The sequence below is a fragment of the Symphodus melops genome (assembly GCF_947650265.1).
Source record: "Symphodus melops genome assembly, chromosome: 5".
NCBI lineage: Eukaryota > Metazoa > Chordata > Actinopteri > Labriformes > Labridae > Symphodus > Symphodus melops.
In genome coordinates this window covers 897,350-917,000 of record NC_136695.1, presented here as the reverse complement: position 1 = coordinate 917,000, position 19,651 = coordinate 897,350, and the positions used below count along the sequence as shown (strand labels likewise).

Here is a 19,651-nt window from a genome sequence, read left to right as displayed (position 1 = left end):
CGGGTTACGCACACTTTGTTTTTTATGTTTATTAACCCGAGTGAAATAAACAAACCATTTATAAGTTCCCCTGTTTCACAAGATGTTCCTGAAGGCAACATATTTTAGAATAAACATACTCAGGTAATGATGCACATGAAATGTTTTTGTATGTTGTTGTTGTTGGGTCCAAAACTTAAAAAAAAAATAGCCCTCAGGTCCCTCCTAAATATCCTGGCCTTTTTGCCAGAGGGTGAAATTCAAGATGGCAAACTCAGGGAGAGATGGCGCAACAGAGCGTATGAGCTGCAAGAACAAAGACATCGTAGAGTCAGAATTTTAGATGTAGTACTTTTTATTGAAAGACAAGCTCGCATAGCAGCTGACCCACTCTTTGGTGACCTTCAAGATCAGTCGGCTAGTAGAGCCAAGGCTAGGTCCCCTGTTAAGTTGCAGACCTCTAAGTCCTCAGGCAGTAGTTTTGCTACCAGTATCACTGTTCCCCGAAGAGACAAGCCGCCTGAACTTTGCTGCCCTTTTTGTAGTTCTAGGCACACATTAGACCTCTGTAAGCAATTTTTAAACAATACACATAGAGATAAGCTCACCTTTTTAAAGACAAAGGGCATGTGCTTTGGCTGTCTCTCTACAGGCCACCTTAGCAGGGACTGTAAAAAACGCCTTACCTGTAGAGTGTGTAAACTAGCACATCCAAGTGTGCTGCACATAGAAAGAACAGATGATGCAGGTAATCGAGAACACATGCCCCCTGCAGTTAAAGGCAGCCCATCTGCAGAGTTATGTGGCCATATAGAAGCAGGAAGCGAAGAGAATGTTTTGTCTATTGTCCCCGTTCAGGTTAAGGCAGCGAAAGGCAGTCGGGTGTCTCAAGTCTACGCCCTCCTGGATCCTGGGTCTACGGCTACATTCTGCTCAGAGAAGCTCACGTCACAGCTCACAGTCTTCTCAGCACAATGAATCAGAAAAAGTGTGTTCCAGCTCACGTGATAACCGGGATTGAAGTTTCAGCACTGGACAGCGACAACTTCTTTCCTCTGCCCGCAGTCTTCACGCAGCCAGAAATGCCAGTCTCGATAAACAACATCCCCAGGAAAGATAGCTTAGCTCAGTGGGAGTACCTGAGTAAAGTCAAACTTCCAAGCATCAGTGCAAAGGTAGAGCTATTGATTGGCACAAATGCACCCAGGTTATTAGAGCCATGGGAAGTGATCAATAGCCAAGGGGAGGGGCCCTATGCAGTTAGGACTCTACTGGGGTGGGTTGTAAATGGGCTGCTGAGAGGTGGTAGTGATGGTGAGGCAGAGAGGGTTACTGTTAACAGAATATCAGTAGCTAGTTTGGAAAGGCTCCTGATCTCTCAGTGCAATCAGGATTTCAGTGAGGTGGCATCTGAAGAAAAAATGGAGATGTCAATGGAGGACAAAAGGTTTCTGCAGATAGCTGACGAGGCATTCCTTGAAGACGGGCATTATACATTAAGGTTACCATTCAGAAATCCAAATGTCCACATACCAAGTAACCGTCAAATTGCAGAACAGCGCCTCCAGAGCCAAAAAAGGAAAATGGAAAATGACAAGCAGTACAAGCAGGATTGTGTTGCATTTCTGGATGACATGTTTGGGAATAAATACGCAGAAGAGATCCCTCAGGAAGAGCTGAGAGAGTCACCTGGAAGGACTTGGTACATACCACATCATGGGGTGTACCACTCCAAGAAGAAAAAGCTCAGGGTTGTTTTTGACTGTGCAGCTTCTTTTCAAGGAGTGTCCCTTAACAAAGAGCTTCTGCAGGGTCCAGACATGACCAACTCTCTTCTTGGAGTCATTCTAAGATTTCGCAAAGAGCCGATCGGGATCATGGCTGACATAAAATCAATGTTCCATCAAGTAAAAGTTCAGTAAGCTGATGTGAACTTCCTGCGCTTCTTGTGGTGGCCACAGGGTGACACCAGCCAAACCCCCAAAGAGTACAGAATGCTGGTACATATATTTGGGGCAGTGTCCTCCCCAAGCTGCTCAAGTTTTTCCTTGCGAAAAACAGCTGATGACAACGGAAGCTGTTTTCCCCCTCAGGTAGCTGAAACTGTTAGACATAACTTCTATGTAGACGACTGTGTTAAGTCTTTGTTAACAGAAACTGAAGCAATTCAGCTGACCAAAGATCTCACCACGCTGTGCAGCCAAGGTGGGTTTCAGCTTACTCAGTGGGTTAGTAACAGCCGAGCAGTTTTAGCCTCCATCCCCAAAGAAAAAAGGGCAAAGGAAGTAAGAACACTGGATCTGGACAAAGACAGTCTTCCTGTTGAAAGAGCGTTGGGACTGCAATGGTGCGTAGATTCTGACCATTTCAAATTCCATATCCATCTCGGACAAAGGCCACATACCCGACGAGGTATACTGTCTGTTGTCAGTTCAATCTTTGACCCGCTTGGCTTTCTCGCTCCTCTCATCTTACCAGCGAAGCAGTTGCTACAGGAGCTCTGCCAGAGAGGCTTTGGATGGGATGAGCCTTTGCCCCAAGCTACCTCAGAGAAATGGGTGGAATGGACGACCAGTTTAGAAAAGATAAAGAACTTCAACGTGGCACGTTGTACGAAGCCTCAAAATTACGGAACATCAAAATGTACACAACTGCATCACTTTGCAGATGCCAGTGAGAGTGGCTACGGTTCAGTCAGCTACATTAGGCAGGTTAACTCTCAAGATGTTGTTTATGTCACCTTGGTTCAAGGAAAGTCAAGAGTTCTTCCGTTAAAACACATCACGGTACCTCGCCTGGAGCTGTCTGCGGCAACACTTCTGGTAAAGGTGGACAGAGTGCTGAGGAGAGAATTACACCTTGAGCTCAAACCCTCAGTGTTCTGGACAGACAGCCAAACAGTGCTCAACTACATTGCAAATGACCATGCAAGGTATAAGACATTTGTGGCCAACAGGGTTTCTTTTATTCGTGAAAACACAGATCTTTCTCAGTGGAAACATGTCAGCAGCAAAGACAATCCTGCTGATGACGCGTCAAGAGGATTGAGTGCAGTGAAGTTCATGCAGCAAAGCAGGTGGATTCATGCCCCAGAGTTCTTATGGGGGCTGGAGGAAAGTTGGCAAGTGGAGGGAGCACTGGGCTCCAAGAAAGTCTTTCAAGGCGATCCAGAGGACGATCCAGAGGTCAGAAAAAACCCCTCTGTTTTCATCACAGGGGTGAAAAGCACTGAAACTCCCACAGACCAGCTTATTTCTTTTTTCTCAGATTGGATGAGATTATTAAAGGCAGTGGCATGGTTTCTAACACTGAAGAAGGCTTTGATGTGGACAGTAAAAAAGAAAATGGAGCTTACCTCGGGTCACATGACTACCCGTTCAGCCGCCAGACAGGTGGACATTCACCTTGGCACTTTCAGGACCACACTTGGTGGACAGCTCCTAACAGTGGAAGATCTCTCCCAGGCTGAAAGATCAGTTATCTCCTATGTTCAGAGACAATCATTCCCACTCGAAATGGAAAGTCTACAAACAAGCCCTGTTTACCTGCATGTCCTGTAGAGCGGTACACCTGGAGGTGGCCTTTTCATTACACACAGACTCATGCATCCATGCTTTAAGAAGGTTTATTTGCAGGAGAGGTCAGGTTAGGCACATCAGATTGGATAATGGAACAAACCTGGTGGGAGCTCAGGCAGACCTCAAACAGGCCCTTAGTTCCCTGAATGAACCAAAAATCAAGGATGCTCTACTTCCTGATGGAATTCAGTGGAGTTTCAATCCAGCAGCAGCGTCGCACCATGGAGGGGTCTGGGAAAGACTAATAAGATCTGTCCGTCAGGTGCTGAACTCCACCCTCCATCAGCAAACCATCAACGATGAAGGCCTTCAAACTGTCTTCTGTGAGGTGGAGTCCATTCTCAAGTCGCCCCCTTTCAACAGTTTCCTCCGACCCTTATGATTTAGAGCCACTAACTCCAAATCACATCCTCCTGCTCAAAACACAGCCTATCCTACCCCCTGGAACCTTCCAGAAAACTGACCTGTATGCAAGACGCCGCTGGAAACAGGTCCAGTATATGGCCGATCTTTTCTGGCACCGATGGACAAAGGAATATCTTCTGCTCCTTCAGGAGAGGCAGAAGTGGACTAAAGTGAAAAGGAACTTTAGTGTTGGAGATATTGTCCTGGTGGTTGACCCCACGGCTCCTCAGGGATCATGGTCACTGGGCAGGGTCCTGGAGACCAGACCGGATGGAAAAGGTCATGTACGCTCTGTGAGGTTAAGGACTCAGACCTCCGTCATCGAAAGGCCCATCTCCAAGCTGTGCTGCATCTTGGAGTGTGCAGAGTGACTCCTTTATATAAAGTAACATTGGAAGGGATGTAAAGTATACTTTATTTATCTATGCAAATTATTTATTTATTGTAATTGTGACGGCTCCTTTTGCAGCTAATGATTTAAATTGATTCTGTGAGAACAATTGAGGGCCGGTGTGTAGGAGCCGAATTGAATTGAGTTTATTTTTCTTTTTAATTCCTACCTTAATGTTTGTGCGCCCTCCACAGGCTGAGTGGCGTGTCTATAAAGAGGAGTGCTGAGAACACCTGGGTGAAGACGGGTCACGGCGCATACCGTCATTGACCGCAGGCTCAGCAGTTAAATGATTGGCATTACGTGTTTTCGGTTTCCTTGGATTCAGTTCATAAATCTTTTGTTTACTTTGATTTACAATACACCAGGGGAAATCTCACCTGTGCTGACAGGTGTGGAGGCGTGCCAAGCCTGGATTGTCCCCCTGTTACCTGGACAGACAAAATGTGTCCTGTGGCCGGACCGAGTACGGAGACATGATGCTGTGACTGAGTCATGCTTCTCATTTGTATCTTTTTGTTCTGTATTTGTACGTAGGCTTCCTGTTTACACTAAATGCACAGGTGTTTTATTCTGCAACATGCATTTAGCCGACAGTGAACAATAAACAGGTATTTCTAGTGTTGTGTAGGGTCTAGTGACTGCTCTGTCCTGTTTTTCATGTTGACTGACTCTGGCACAGTCTGACTGAGGTTTTACAAGAGGAGTCTGAGAGGAGGGCTTTGTGTTCAGTTTAGAGAAAAGGAGACGAACGTCAGAGAAATGTGTTAATGTATGTTAGTGCCACGCCTAAAACATGATCAAATGTTTCCCAACAAACTCTGCTGTTAGACACTTCCGCAACAAAATCACACACACACACACACACACACACACACACACACACACACACACACACACACACACACACACACACAGAGCGAGGGAGTGTTTTCTGATGTTTCTTCAGTTTGAGATTTGAGAAGTTGGATGTTGCTTCACATCTGTTCCGAGTGTTTCCTCGCTCACTGCTTCCAGCTGCAGATCAGCCTGCAGAGGTTCACGTCTTTGCACAGCAGCATCACGGACAGGTAAAGCTTTGGAGCTTGTTTGTAGACAGAGACGATGATCACGTGTTGAGAGGCTTAAAGTTAAATGTTCAGTGTTTGATGTACGACTTTAGATGAAGTGATGAACTTAGCATGAATTAATTTACTGAGAGCTTTTGACTCTGCTGTTACATGAAGGGGAGGATTTTTGGATTCAACAAACAGGAAGTCTTTTTCTGTCTCTTTTTAAAACAATCATCATCTGCTCCTATTATGTAGTGAAAGATATTCACTCTGTCCAAACAGTGAAATCTTACTGAAACAACCTTTCTACTAACGTCTTAGAAACATTTAGACTTTTATTTTATTGTCCCCGAGGGGAAATTCTTTTTCACCAACATGGTGCAGTTTTAAGGTCAGCGCGCAGACAGAGGGTGAACACAGAGACATACATGTGGGACAACAGGACATACATGTGGGACAACAGGACATACATGTGGGACAACAGGACATACATGTGGGACAACAGGACATACATGTGGGACAACAGGACATACAGTGCATGTGGTTATGGGGGACCGGGGATTGGGACTGAGGCTGAAATGACTGCACGCACCACCTTTATGAAGTCCAACAGTTTCCTTCTGTCACGAGTGAGTGCTGAAAAACAGGGAGGAGGATCTCACTGCAGATTAAAAAAAAAGGATTTATGTCAACTGAAAAGGCAAAACGAAACTTTTCAAAACCAAAATCCAAAACAAGGAACAAAACTAAACTCAGGGAAACAACACAAGGTGAAATAAGAACGAAAACAAGACATCAAAACTCTGAAGTACAAAACTAAACTATGACATCTTCATGTTCACTGAAAGCCAGCCGTCTGACTCCTCCCACTGACTTTCTCTCGTCCAATCACTGACGAGCTCTCATTGTTCATAACTAAATCAAACCAACGGCAGCTGTGAGTGGGCGGGAACGAGCCGTATGAGGCTGAATGACCCCCCCATGTCTTCTTCACATCACCTCATGATGTCATCCGCAGGTTTGACCTCGTGTCCTCATCATGTCGGACTGCAGGACCACGGACCAAGTGAAGGCTCTCGTTCAGTCCTGTGCAGGAGCCGATTCCCAGCAGACCAGAACCTTTTACGACGGAATGTCAACGTACGAGCAGGTCAGTGGACAGACGCTCGACTCCTTTATGTCTTTTTTCCTAAATGAGGTCATCCGAGGAGCGCGCAGGTCAACCGCCTGCCCCCCAACTAAAGGAAGATCATAGAGACTGGCAAAAACCTCAGAGACCCTGTGGAGAGGAGGACCCTGATCAGAGGGGCTCAGAGACCCTGATCAGAGGGCCTCAGAGACCCTGATCAGAGGGCCTCAGAGACCCTGATCAGAGGGGCTCAGATACCCTGATCAGAGGGCCTCAGATACCCTGATCAGAGGGCCTCAGAGACCCTGATCAGAGGACCTCAGAGACCCTGATCAGAGGGCCTCAGAGACCCTGATCAGAGGACCTCAGAGACCCTGATCAGAGGGCCTCAGAGACCCTGATCAGAGGGACTCAGAGACCCTGATCAGAGGACCTCAGAGACCCTGATCTGTGTTCTGAAGTTGAGATCTGCAGCTGATTGAAAGTATCTCACCCTGACAGGACTTCGGGCTGTTGAACTACAGGGCTCCAAACATCGGGGTGGATTTCCTTGATGCTAACTTCTCTGGAAGTCGTGAGGATGTTCAGGTCTTGGACGTGGCCTGTGGATCTGGACTGGTCGCCAAACTGGTGAGTAAAACAACGTATGAAGGGTATCTTCAGTGTGATGGACCAGCCAGCTCTTCTCTCTGCTCCCCCTCTCTCTCCCAGAGGACACACTGTTAACCTCCTCCTCTTCTTGTGTTCAGATGACTGAAGTGGGCTTCAGGAACTTTGTGGGAGTGGACGGCAGTAAAGGCATGCTGGAGCTAGCTGCTCAGACCGGCCTCTATCAGGACCTCAGACAGGCCTTACTGGGAACTGAACCCCTGCCTGCACAGACTGGTACACTCCACTCACACCTCACACACACTCTGATCCAGTACACACACGGTCTCGTTCTCCCGGTGCAAAGCGTCAGAACACAGGTTCACTTCCTGTCTGGATATTTGACCAATGAGGAGACATTGTGCATCATTCAGACACATTCACGGTGTCTTTCTCATCCTTTCTGATGCTGTGAGAATAACGCAGTAAATTTGACTTCAGCCCACCTTCAGCATAATTCATACAGCGCCCTGGGTGGGTTCTGTGTTTTCAGGGAACCAATTGCGCCGTTTCCACACAGCAGTCCGGTACGGATCGGTACAGTTTGGTACGGTTTGGTTCGATTAAGCCTGATCCCGTTTGTGTTTCCACAGCAACCCGTGTCCTATTTGGTAGTCGGCGTGTAAGCCGGATGACGATAGCGACATATGATGGCAGCTCACCGCTAACAGCTAACTCATAAAGTCAACAAAGAAGAAAAGCACAACACAAAAGCCCTGTTTCCACCGAGCGGCCCGGCTCAGGTCGCCTCGGTACGGCGCACATTTTGCGGCGTTTCCAATGACTAGTCCCGGGAAAGATTCCCAAATAACCAATCCTTACCGTCCCACTGAGGTGACCCGAGCCGGACTGCTCAATTGAAACGGGCCTAATGAGAGCAAAGAAGTTCAATGAGTTTAGTTCATAGCAGAATAAAAACTGAAATCTGTAAATATCAACCTGCAAGATCACCGGCCTCTTCCAGGGAATTAAACACTTTGATTAGTTCAATTTATGTGACACCCAAAACACAACTTTGTACTCAAGTCACTTCATCTTTGTGCCGTTTCATTTGAGTCATCAGGTATGTGCCCCCCCCCATTAATTGCAGTTTTAATCACGTCTGATATATAATCAATTCCAAAATATATGACATTTGTTTTTCGTTAATTTGTATTTTTGAACTTTTGTAAGCTGTATGACGCCTGAAAGGAGCAAACTGTAACTCTGTGTTCCCCCTAGTGTTTAAAATGAGTACTGCAGTCTAAACTCTAATCATCACAGAGAGCTGGCTCCGCCCCCTCCTCTCACACAGGTCAGCATATGGTGGACACTGTAGCTTCAGTGTTTAGCCAGCTCTACATGTGGTGGACACTGTAGCTTCAGTGTTTAGCCAGCTCTGCATGTGGTGGACACTGTAGCTTCAGTGTTTAGCCAGCTCTGCATGTGGTGGACACTGTAGCTTCAGTGTTTAGCCAGCTCTGCATGTGGTGGACACTGTAGCTTCAGTGTTTAGCCAGCTCTGCATGTGGTGGACACTGTAGCTTCAGTGTTTAGCCAGCTCTGCATGTGGTGGACACTGTAGCTTCAGTGTTTAGCCAGCTCTGCATGTGGTGGACACTGTAGCTTCAGTGTTTAGCCAGCTCTGCATGGGTCTGTAAAGCTTTCTGCGTTCTAACCTCTCTCCATGTTTCATCTCCAACATTGATCCTAGTTTGAGCAGCTTTCTGCTGCTGGAGCTTATTAGAAACATGCAGAGGCTTTTTAGCTCGGGTACAATCACTTCTATCTGAAGCAGTTCCACTGCCCGCTTCCATCGCTGCAACACCTGTTCACCTGATAACTGCTCTCATATCTGGCAAACCCAGGGGCGTCCAAAACGGCCTTCAAAGCCCCGCCTACCTTCTCTGGTCCAATCAGATCCAGAGCATTCAGGAGCAGAATCTAAAGTTAGAAGGAGGACATACTGGCTGCTGCATTGTTGTCAGAGAAGCTTCTGTTGACAGAGACACGAAACGCAGCGGCAAACGGAAAGGAGGAGGACTCGCGCTGTTTATTAACACCAGATGGTGCCACCATGGACATGTTACTGTGAAGGAGGCAACGTGCAGCAAAGACATCGAGCTGCTGGCGGTAAGTCTCCGTCCTTACTACATGCCGAGGGAATTTTCTCACGCGATCGTGGTCTGTGTTTACATTCCTCCCCGGGCACACGCCGAAACATGCGTGTGACGTCATCCACGCGACCACCTCAAGATTACAAACGCTGCACCCGGATGCTTTCATCGCCATCTCAGGGGACTTTAACCATGTTACTCTGAACTCCACACTACCGGACTTTCACCAGTTTGTAAGCTGTCCCACCAGGAAGAACAGGACAATAGACCTCCTGTATGCAAACGTGAAGGACGCCTACACTGCCACCCCGTTACCACCTCTGGGTAAGTCCGACCACAACCTGGTCCTACTAAAGCCACAGTACAAAACTATGATCCAGAGACAACCGATAACTACACGCACCTTCAGAAAGTGGTCTCCTGAGGCAGAGGAGGCGCTCAGAGACTGCTTTGAGACCACTGACTGGAGTGCCCTACAAGATACCCATGGTGATGACATTGAGGGGGTCACACACTGCACAACTGACTACATGAACTTCTGTATGGACGTTGTGGTTCCCACTAAAACTGTGCGCTGCTTCCCGAATAACAAGCCCTGGATCACCAGCGATGTCAAGGAGATCCTTAACAGGAAGAAAAGGGCATTCAAGGAGGGAGACCAGGCAGAGCTGAAGCGGGTGCAGGGGGAACTCAAGGTCAGACTCCGAGAGGCAAAGGAGGAGTACAGAAGGAAGGTAGAACAGAAGCTGCAGCAGAATAACATGAGAGAGGTCTGGGAGGGCATGAAGACCATCACAGGCTGCAAGAAGAAAAATAACAACGCAGAAGACGGGGACCCTGAGAGAGCAAACCAGCTCAACTTGTTTTTCAACAGGTTCGACAGCCCCGTCGCTGCAGCCAGTGCCTGTCCCCCCAGCACCCCTCTACACACCCCCTCCCCCCCTCTACACACCCCCTCCCCCCCTCTCACTCCCCCCAACACCTCCACCAGAACAGATACAACCTCCAGTGACAGGGCGTGGACGATGCCATCCTCTATCTTCTACACAGGGCTTACTCTCATCTGGACAAAGGGAGCAGCGTGATGAGAATCATGTTCTTTGATTTCTCAAGCGCTTTCGACACCATCCATCCCCTCCTACTGAGAGACAAGCTGACCGAGATGAGGGTGGACTCGTACCTGGTGAGGTGGATCACGGACTACCTCACAGAGAGACCACAGTACGTCAGACTGAAAGACTGCACATCTGACACTGTGGTCAGCAGCACCGGTGCACCACAGGGGACTGTGCTCTCCCCCGTCCTGTTCACCCTGTACACCTCGGACTTCCAGTATAACTCTGAGCTCTGCCACATGCAGAAATACTCGGACGACACTGCGATAGTTGCTTGTGTCAGGGATGGACAGGAGGAGGAGTACAGGAGCCTGATCGAGGACTTTGTGACGTGGTGCAGTGACAACCATCTGCAGCTAAACACCTCCAAGACCAAGGAGATGGTGGTGGACTTCCGAAGGAACAAACCACATCTAGAACCTGTTTCCATCGGGGGGTCGACGTGGAGGTGGTCAGGACCTACGGGTATCTGGGGCTGCAGCTGGATGACAAGCTAGACTGGTCGCCTAACATGGACACTACCTGCAGGAAGGGACAGAGCCGTCTGTACTTCCTGAGAAGGCTGGGGTCCTTCAACATCTGCAAAAAGCTGCTGCAGATGTTCTACCAGTCTGTGGTGTCCAGCGTCCTCTTCTACGCCGTGGTGTGCTGGGGAGGAAGCTGCAAGAAGAGGGACGCAGCACGCCTGGACAGACTGGTGAGGAGGGCCGGCTCTGTGGTGGGCACAGAGCTGGACTCACTGGTGACAGTGGTAGAGAGGAGGTCTCTGGACAAAATGCTCTCCATCATGGACAACACACACCACCCTCTGCACAGCACCTTCACCGGGCAGAGGAGCATGTTCAGCGAAAGACTGCTGTCACAGTCGTGCTCCATGGACAGACTCAAGAACTCTTTTGTCCCCCTATAGGCCATAAGACTGTACTACACTTCACTGTCACGGCAGGGAAGAAGCACACGGTGAACCCTGGACTCTTTTTTCACTTTTTTCTCACTCCTCATCTGCACTGCTGACCTCAGAGTCAGCCTCCAGCTGGACACTTTAATGCATATTGATAGTCACCTTACTGAGCACAGGTCACTTTAAAGATAATCACCCTAATCATGTCTGGTTTCATCCTACTGTTGTGTTATGCTACATCTGTAATGGTTGACATGATCACCCTAATTAGGTCAAGTTTCACTCTATTGTCTTCAACTCTTAATGCTAATCTGCTCCCCAATAGTTGGGTACTCAATGATAATCACCCTAAGCACTCCTGGTTTCAGGTTATTGTCTAGGACACTTAATGCTAATCACTGCTCCTTTAAGTTGGTGAGCCATTTTACATTCCTGCATTGACTGTTTAATGACTGTACTCACACCTCTGTACATGCACATGGAACTAGTTTCTAGAAGGTCAGCTCTTTGTTTCTAAGGCTCTTTAACTGTTTACAGGTCTCTTTTAACCAGCACATGTTTTTCTCTCCTCACAGGTTATGTACATTATGCTATATAAGTTTAAGTCTAATGCTAATGCTAACTGCACAGGTTTAACCTGTAATTATGTTTACTCTTAGTCACATAGGGGCTGCTATATCTTGTTTGGGGGATTTTTGTATACAGAGGGGAGGGGGGACAGCGGGTTTGTATTGTAACTAATGTCTTGTGTCCTGCCTGTCTGTATACTGCTACTGGATGCCTTGAATTTCCCTCGGGATCAATAAAGTATCTATCTATCTATCTATCTAACACAGCAGGTTTCCTTCATGATCACACAGGAAGAGAGCAGCTCTCTGATTGGCTGAGTGATCACACAGGAAGAGAGCAGCTCTCTGATTGGCTGACTGATCACACAGGAAGAGAGCAGCTCTCTGATTGGTCCTTTAAAGTATGATTGGTTGGAAACTGAGTGAGCTCTTCTTCTTCTGTTATTTCAGGGATGTTTGACGTGGTGATCCTCGTTGGTGCTCTGGGTCCAGGTTTTATACCGGTCAGTGTGGTCAGAGAACTCTGCAACGCCGCCAAACCAGGTAACCTGAACCTGAAGCAACAGTCCCAGCAGGTGAACTGAAACATTTAGAGGGACGGAGAGGACACTGATGCTTTCTGAAATCAGCAGCTAGCTTAAAGCAAGCATCGAACACTGAAAGTAACCAGACAGAATGACAACATGAGGCGTTAAAGTGAAGGTCATCTTTACCTCACTGCTGTTTTTCATTAGCATGTTTAAAAGGAACAACCTTCACACATCGGGCTTAGATCACTGGGTGTGGTGGTGACTGTGAAGAGCTGCACCTATGGGAGGCATCCATGCAGTGTTGCTGTTAAACTAAGCCAGGTAGATAACAATACAGGTTGAACAAGGTTTTTGTTATCTCCTGGTATGCTGGATAGCCAGCATGGCAGTGTGCTATTTATGTACATACTTGAGTTCCTCTCTGTGCCCACAAAGAGAGGAAGAGAGGACATTTTCTAAAAAATGGAATATTACTAAACTTTAATGTCCAGTTGTAGTACAATTTCTGTGAATTCCCAACTATATAACATAACTTAGTTTATTTCTTTGAGAGTGGTTGTGTTGCATTGTTTTGGTTGTTCATCAAAAGGACAGTGACGCTGCCAGGCATGGCGGAGCTGGCGTCCCGCCCTGGTGGGTTGTGGGTTGAGTGCCTTGTCGCCTGGTGGCTGGGCTCATCGGAGCGGACGACACGGGCCTGTCCTCCTGTGGACCACAGAGGAAACTGCAGGGGTTGGGTGCAGTGTGGATCGGGCGGCAGTCGACGGCTTCTCACTTTTGGGACATGTACTATCACTTCACGGGGGGGGGGGGGGGGGGGGGGGGGGGGGGGGTTGAGAGGTACCGGCTAGACATAGTGGGGCTCACCTCCACGCACGGCTTGGGCTCTAGAACCCAGCTCCTTGAGAGGGGCTGGACTCTCTACTTCTCTGGAGTTGCCCGCGGTGAGAGGCGGTGGGCTGGTGTGGGCTTGCTCATAGCCCCACAGCTCAGCCGCCAGGTGTTGGAGTTCACCCCGGTGAACGAGAGGGTCGTGTCCCTACGCCTTCGGGTAGGGGACAGGTCTCGAACAGTCGTCTCGGCCTACGACTAAACAGCAGTGTGGAGTACTCGGCCTTCTTGGAGTCCCTGGGAGGGGTGCTGGACAGCACTCTGACTGGGGACTCCATTGTTCTACTGGGGGACTTCAATGCTCACGTGGGCAACAAAAGTGAGATCTGGAGGGGGGTGATTGGGATGAACGGCCTCCCTGATCTGAACCAGAGTGGTGTTCTGTTACTGGACTTCTGTGCCAGTCACAGTTTGTCCATAACAAACACAATGTTCTAGCACAGGGATGTTCATAAGTGCACGTGGCACCAGGACTCCCTAGGCCGGAGGTCGATGATAGACTTTGTGGTCGTGTCATCTGACCTTTGGCCATGTGTCTCGGACACTCGGGTGAAGAGAGGGGCTGAGCTGTCAACTGATCACCACCTGGTGGTGAGTTGGATGCACTGGGAGGGGAGGAAGCCAGTCAGACTCTGCAGGCCCAAACGTGTAGTGAGGGTCTGCTGGGAACATCTGGCTGAACCCTCTGTTAGCGAGGTCTTCAACTACCACCTCCGGACGAGCTTTTCACAGATCCCGGGGGAGGCTGGGGGCATTGAGTCCGAGTGGACCATGTTCTCCACCTCCACTGTCAAAGCAGCTGGTGCAGCGTCTGCAGTCATGCGGTCGCTGTATGTTTATATTTTTTACAATGACAAAGAAAACAATTTGATACTAGGTGATTATATTGTTGAACGCAGCAGGTTGAGTCCAAGTCTCATGTAAATAATATGTAAGATAGAAAATAGGAGACGGAATGTATTTGGAATAGCAATTAAATGTTTTCTTATATATATTATAGAAAACAATCATATTGTGTCTTGTTGTTTAGTCTTATTTTGTTGCACCTGTTTGGGGCTGGTGACAGCAGAGGGTCAAGTGAAAAGTCAAACAAATTGTTTTTGTGTTTAGATGAAAATGACATGTTAATGATTGGTGTTTTACCTAAAAAATGACAGACTTTGATGTACATACATTTTGAATTTTCATTTCATTTCAGCAGTCAGTCAGTGACACGCGTGTTATTAGTGTGATTCTATGCAGCTGTGATCTGTGTGCAGGAGGGCTGGTGTGCATGGTGAGAGGGGAATACAAAGGAGCAGAGCACGACATGTACCAGTGTGACCTGGAGAGGGAGCTGCAGCTGATGGAGGACGAGGGGCTGTGGAGTCATGTGGCTGTCGACCACACAGATAGGTACATGATGGACGCTCTCCAGCAGGGGGAGCTGTTCATCCGCGGGACGGTCTATCTGTACAAGAAGACAAAGTTACATAAGGAGTAAAGTCTGCTCTCTGTCAAGTCTTGAGAAAACGTGTTGAGAATAATATAAATGAAACTGATTCTGAGAATTGTTGCTGTCCAAATAAAGATTGATCGAAGAAGTGTATCCATCCATGCTCACTGAGATCAAGTGTCAGAAATGACAGTGAAGCAGAAACACCTCAGTGACCTGAAGAAACAGCTCGGGTTACGCACACTTTGTTTTTTATGTTTATTAACCCGAGTGAAATAAACAAACCATTTATAAGTTCCCCTGTTTCACAAGATGTTCCTGAAGGCAACATATTTTAGAATAAACATACTCAGGTAATGATGCACATGAAATGTTTTTGTATGTTGTTGTTGTTGGGTCCAAAACTTAAAAAAATAAATAGCCCTCAGGTCCCTCCTAAATATCCTGGCCTTTTTGCCAGAGGGTGAAATTCAAGATGGCCGCCAGCGCCATGTTGAGAGAAAGTTCAAGTCAGCTGAGTAAAGCTGAGTGGCCGGATTCAACCCACAGTCCAATGAGTATCAGTACCCCAACGGCCAAGAATAATTCAAGCACCACATCTGAGATCCTGGAAGAAAACCAGCCACAGCCTGCTATAGAAGAAGATCCAAGGCCACAGACCCCAAGTCAAGTGGCCAGGGTCCAACAGCAGGAATGAGTGGACAACCACTGATTCAGATCTGGGGTGTGATCCTTGAGTAAGTCCGAGGAACAGGGGAGATGAAACTGGAGAGAATGAGTGACGTGATCTACTCCTATAGGGCAGAAGGAAACACCAACCCCCTCCAAAGTCCTGAAGGCAACAGGAAATCATGCACCTTATCAAAGAGAGGAGAGATTTGAGGAAACGATGGAAGAAATCGTCAGTGGAAGAGAGAGAAGGCACTGACCTCCTGCAAGCAGAGCTGAAGGGTCGCCTGGGAAGACTGCAGAGAGCAGGAAATCTCCGAACCCGACGCAAGACAAGGTGAAGGCAAGAACATCCTTCTTCAAGGATCCTGTCAGATTTATGAAAGGCCTCTTCACATAGGAAAAGAGTGGATCCCAAAAGGGGCCAAAGAGGGATCTGGAGCACCATCTGAAGGAGAAACATTGAGATGAGCAAAGACTGGAACAAAGGAATATTCCATCAGACATACCACCAATTCAGCCAGAACACCAGTTCCACAAAAGTTCCCCAAAGTGGTCTAAGATTGCCAATGCAGTGAAGATGACAAGGGTAGCCTTCCTGCACCAGGACCAAACGGAGTTCCTTACCGGATATATAAGAACACTCCAAAGAGTCTTGTGGTTTCTGTGGAGACTAAAGATACAAATCATCCGAAAAGCATGTTGAAGAGCAGGGGGAGTACTAATGTCCAAGGAGACGGATGCCTCAAACATCGACCAGTGTCGATGAATCCGTCTTCTAAATGTTGAAGTAAAATCTTCTTTAGCATCGTTGCTCAAAGAATGAATGCCTTAAGCAAAACAACTTGATTGACATGTCTCAGGTTTCTCAGGCTGACTTGAACACACGAGCATGATTTGGTATCAAATGTTAAATGACAAAGATGCAATCAAAGGACTGGTAAATATTGACAAGACACCATAAGCCAGGGGTGTCAAACTCATTTTCACCAAGGGCCACATCATCATAATGGCTGCCCACAAAGGGCCAGATGTAACTTCTATGTAACTAAACGTAATGTAAAATAAATGTAATTGCTAGTTAATGTTAAATAACTCTGAATTTATTACTTCTCCAAGTTACAAATATTAAAGTGGCTTGTTGCTTTGTTATAACATAAATAAATAAATCCTCATAAATTTTCAGGTCATGAAACTCACACAACTCCATCAATAAAGGATCAAACTATCGAAGTTAATAAAACAAAATAACATCAAACAAGTTATGACAATAACTTTGTTCAAAACATGTTTGTCAGTTAATTACTGTAAAACAAAGAATTGTGAGCTGCATAGTTCATGTTTTTGGTCAAATCATGGACCAAAAATTTAATTTTAGGCCCCTTTTCGACGGAGACGCTGTGACAGTAAAACGAAAACCTCCAGGGTGGAGTGAAACTGATACGGGGGGGGGGGGGCGTATCACAGCCATGTGAACGAAACAGAGCGAACTCTCTGGCTGCGATGACCTCACCACACCTCCCCCCGTACATGTGGACATGCACAGTAGTCGAGAACAAACATAAACAACAATGGCGGTGGATTCTCTTGTGCTATGTGCTTCAGCAGCTCGTTGTATAAACAGAACCTTGATATGAGACATCGTGTGTGTCGCCGCCCAAAGAGCATCGAACACCTGCAGCAAACAGTTCAACCTTTACCCGAGCACAGAGCGCCATACGCAGGGCGACCATACGCAGGGCGACCATACGCAGGGCGACCATACGCAGCGTTTAGCTAAGACCTGGGAGAACTCGCCGCACAGGGCGACCATACGCAGCGTTTAGCTAAGACCTGGGAGAACTCGCCGCACAGGGCGACCATACGCAGCGTTTAGCTAAGACCTGGGAGAACTCGCCGCACAGGGCGACCATACGCAGCGTTTAGGTAAGACCTGGGAGAACTCGCCGCACAGGGCGACCATACGCACAGGGCGACCATACGCAGCGTTTAGGTAAGACCTGGGAGAACTCGCCGCACAGGGCGACCATACGCAGGGCGACCATACGCAGGGCGACCATACGCAGCGTTTAGCTAAGACCTGGGAGAACTCGCCGCTAAACAGGATGTTGTGGAGGAAGTGGTTGTACTGGTGAGTGTTCCACTGCCCACTACTGGCCGGGTGTGAGAACTACATCGTTATCACTCAGAGACCTGCCGTGTAGACGGTCTGTAGTTTGAATCTAGAGGGGGGTCGTTTCGATGCATCTCTCTCGGGCCTTGAGTTTGACACATATGCCATAAGCCAAACAGGGTCAGTGGACTGCCTGGGAAAATCTGGATCACTGTAAGCTCACATGGAGAGACCTGTGGGAAATAGAATGAAGCCAAATCAGTTTCACGGTGTTCTTGCTACACCCAAGAATCTTAGTCAGTGGTTTGGAGAAGATCCGCCACGCCCTCGCTGCCAAACCCCAGCAGCGCTCAGACACAGCCTGCTGCAAAACCAGTCTGTCCCAAGACCGCTACACCTGGAGACATAAACAAGTCTTGTTTACAGTTGGCAATCATTCTGCAAGAAAAGCAAACCACCACCAATGCCCTCCCTCACCCAACATCCAGACACCCATCCACTACCCCCTTCATGGGAGCAGGACAGGGACCAGTTAAACCAGCAGCAAGAGACGATAGCACCCTCTTAGATGCTGCTAGGGACTGGAAATACAGGATGATCTTGATCAGAGACTTGAGTTTCCACCTGAGATCTTGAACACCAATCTTAGGCCAGATCTTATTTTGTGGTCAATCTGACAGAATCCCTGTTCATCGTGGAGCTGACGGTCTGATGGGAGGCTACAGTGAGTGAAGCGTATGAACAAAAAAATGCTGAAGTACAGCGATTTAGCTTTTAAGGCCCAACAACAAGGCTGGTGTACACAGGTGCTCCTGGTAGAGGTCGGGTGCAGAGGATTCATGGCCACATCCACAACCATACACCTATATGGCCTATATCAAAACCTGGGACTGGAAGGTTTAGCAGAGTCTTTTGGACCTCAGTGACTATTGATGGGTGGGAGGAGTTTATGGTTATAAGCTGGTTCAAACACAGGACCCAATGGCTCCTGAGGAGCTTTAATTGTATGGAGAAAGGTGTTGAATGTATCTTGGCCTGCAGAAATGGTAAAGGTACAGCGTGCAAGAACTGTATCAATGATGATGTAGAGCAGAGACATTTCAGCTTTGGACCCCCACAATAACTGAGCTAGAGACCGGGGAACCCCACTGACTCTATTTCAACAGAGTAATGTAAGAAATGCTGTATAATAATATCATGTATAAACACTGTGTGGACATTCAGAGTTTCCTTCGATAAAGATAGATCCTTTCCTTATATAATGTGACTCCAAATGTGCAACAAGAATATAATGTGACTTGAGAGTGATCACGCGTGTGGAAGCCAGATGAAGACGAACGAGACGACGAGGAACACGAGGTACAGGACGGGCAGGACTGGGAAACTAGCGAGAGGGAGAAAAACACGAAGGGTCAAAAACACGACAGGGAATAATACAAGCAATCAAAGAGCCACTAAATAACTGATAAAGACACAGAGAGAGTACGAACCACTGAGGGAAGAACAATAATCTGGCGCCGGCAGTGTGGAAGGAGCCGGCTTAAATAATGAGATGATTGAAGTGACCACACCTGTGGACTAACCTGAAAGCAATGAGTCATTAAGGGTGAAGGGAGAACACAGAGGGAGTGACAGACAAGGAAAGACAAAACAAACACAGTAACTAAAACATGACATGCTCAGTCCTGTTTTTAATTCTGACTGACTCACAGTCTGACTTTGAGGTTTTACAAGAGGAGGGTTTGGTGTTCAGTTTAGAGAAAAGGAGACGAACTTCAGAGAAATGTGTCTGAGGAAAATCTGTAAATATTCATACTGTCCGTTTTTTATTTGGTCTATTTTGTTTGTTTGTTTGAAGTGCATGAAATAAATAAGTAAAATGTTTCCCAACAACCTCTGCTGTTAGACACTTCCGCGATAAAATCGCGCGCGCACGCACACACACACACACACACACACACACACACACACACACACACACACACACACACACACACACACACACACACACACACACACACACACACACACACACACACACACACACACACACACACATACACACACACACACACAGAGCGAGGGAGTGTTTTCTGATGTTTCTTCAGTTTGAGATTTGAGAAGTTGGATGTTGCTTCACATCTGTTCCG

The 19,651-nt window shown here is 47.5% G+C and overlaps 1 protein-coding gene across 1 annotated transcript; it reads left to right on the top strand.

The window, feature by feature from the left end:
• The first annotated feature begins 6,464 nt into the window (after positions 1-6,464).
• LOC306824507 (methyltransferase-like protein 27) lies at positions 6,465-15,089 on the top strand. Its single transcript, XM_079344686.1, has 5 exons — positions 6,465-6,555; positions 7,036-7,164; positions 7,284-7,419; positions 12,314-12,406; positions 14,544-15,089. The coding sequence occupies exons 1-5, from the start codon at positions 6,538-6,540 to the stop codon at positions 14,765-14,767; spliced, it is 600 nt and encodes a 199-aa protein (XP_079200812.1). The 5' UTR covers positions 6,465-6,537; the 3' UTR covers positions 14,768-15,089.
• Positions 15,090-19,651: the final 4,562 nt, after the last annotated feature.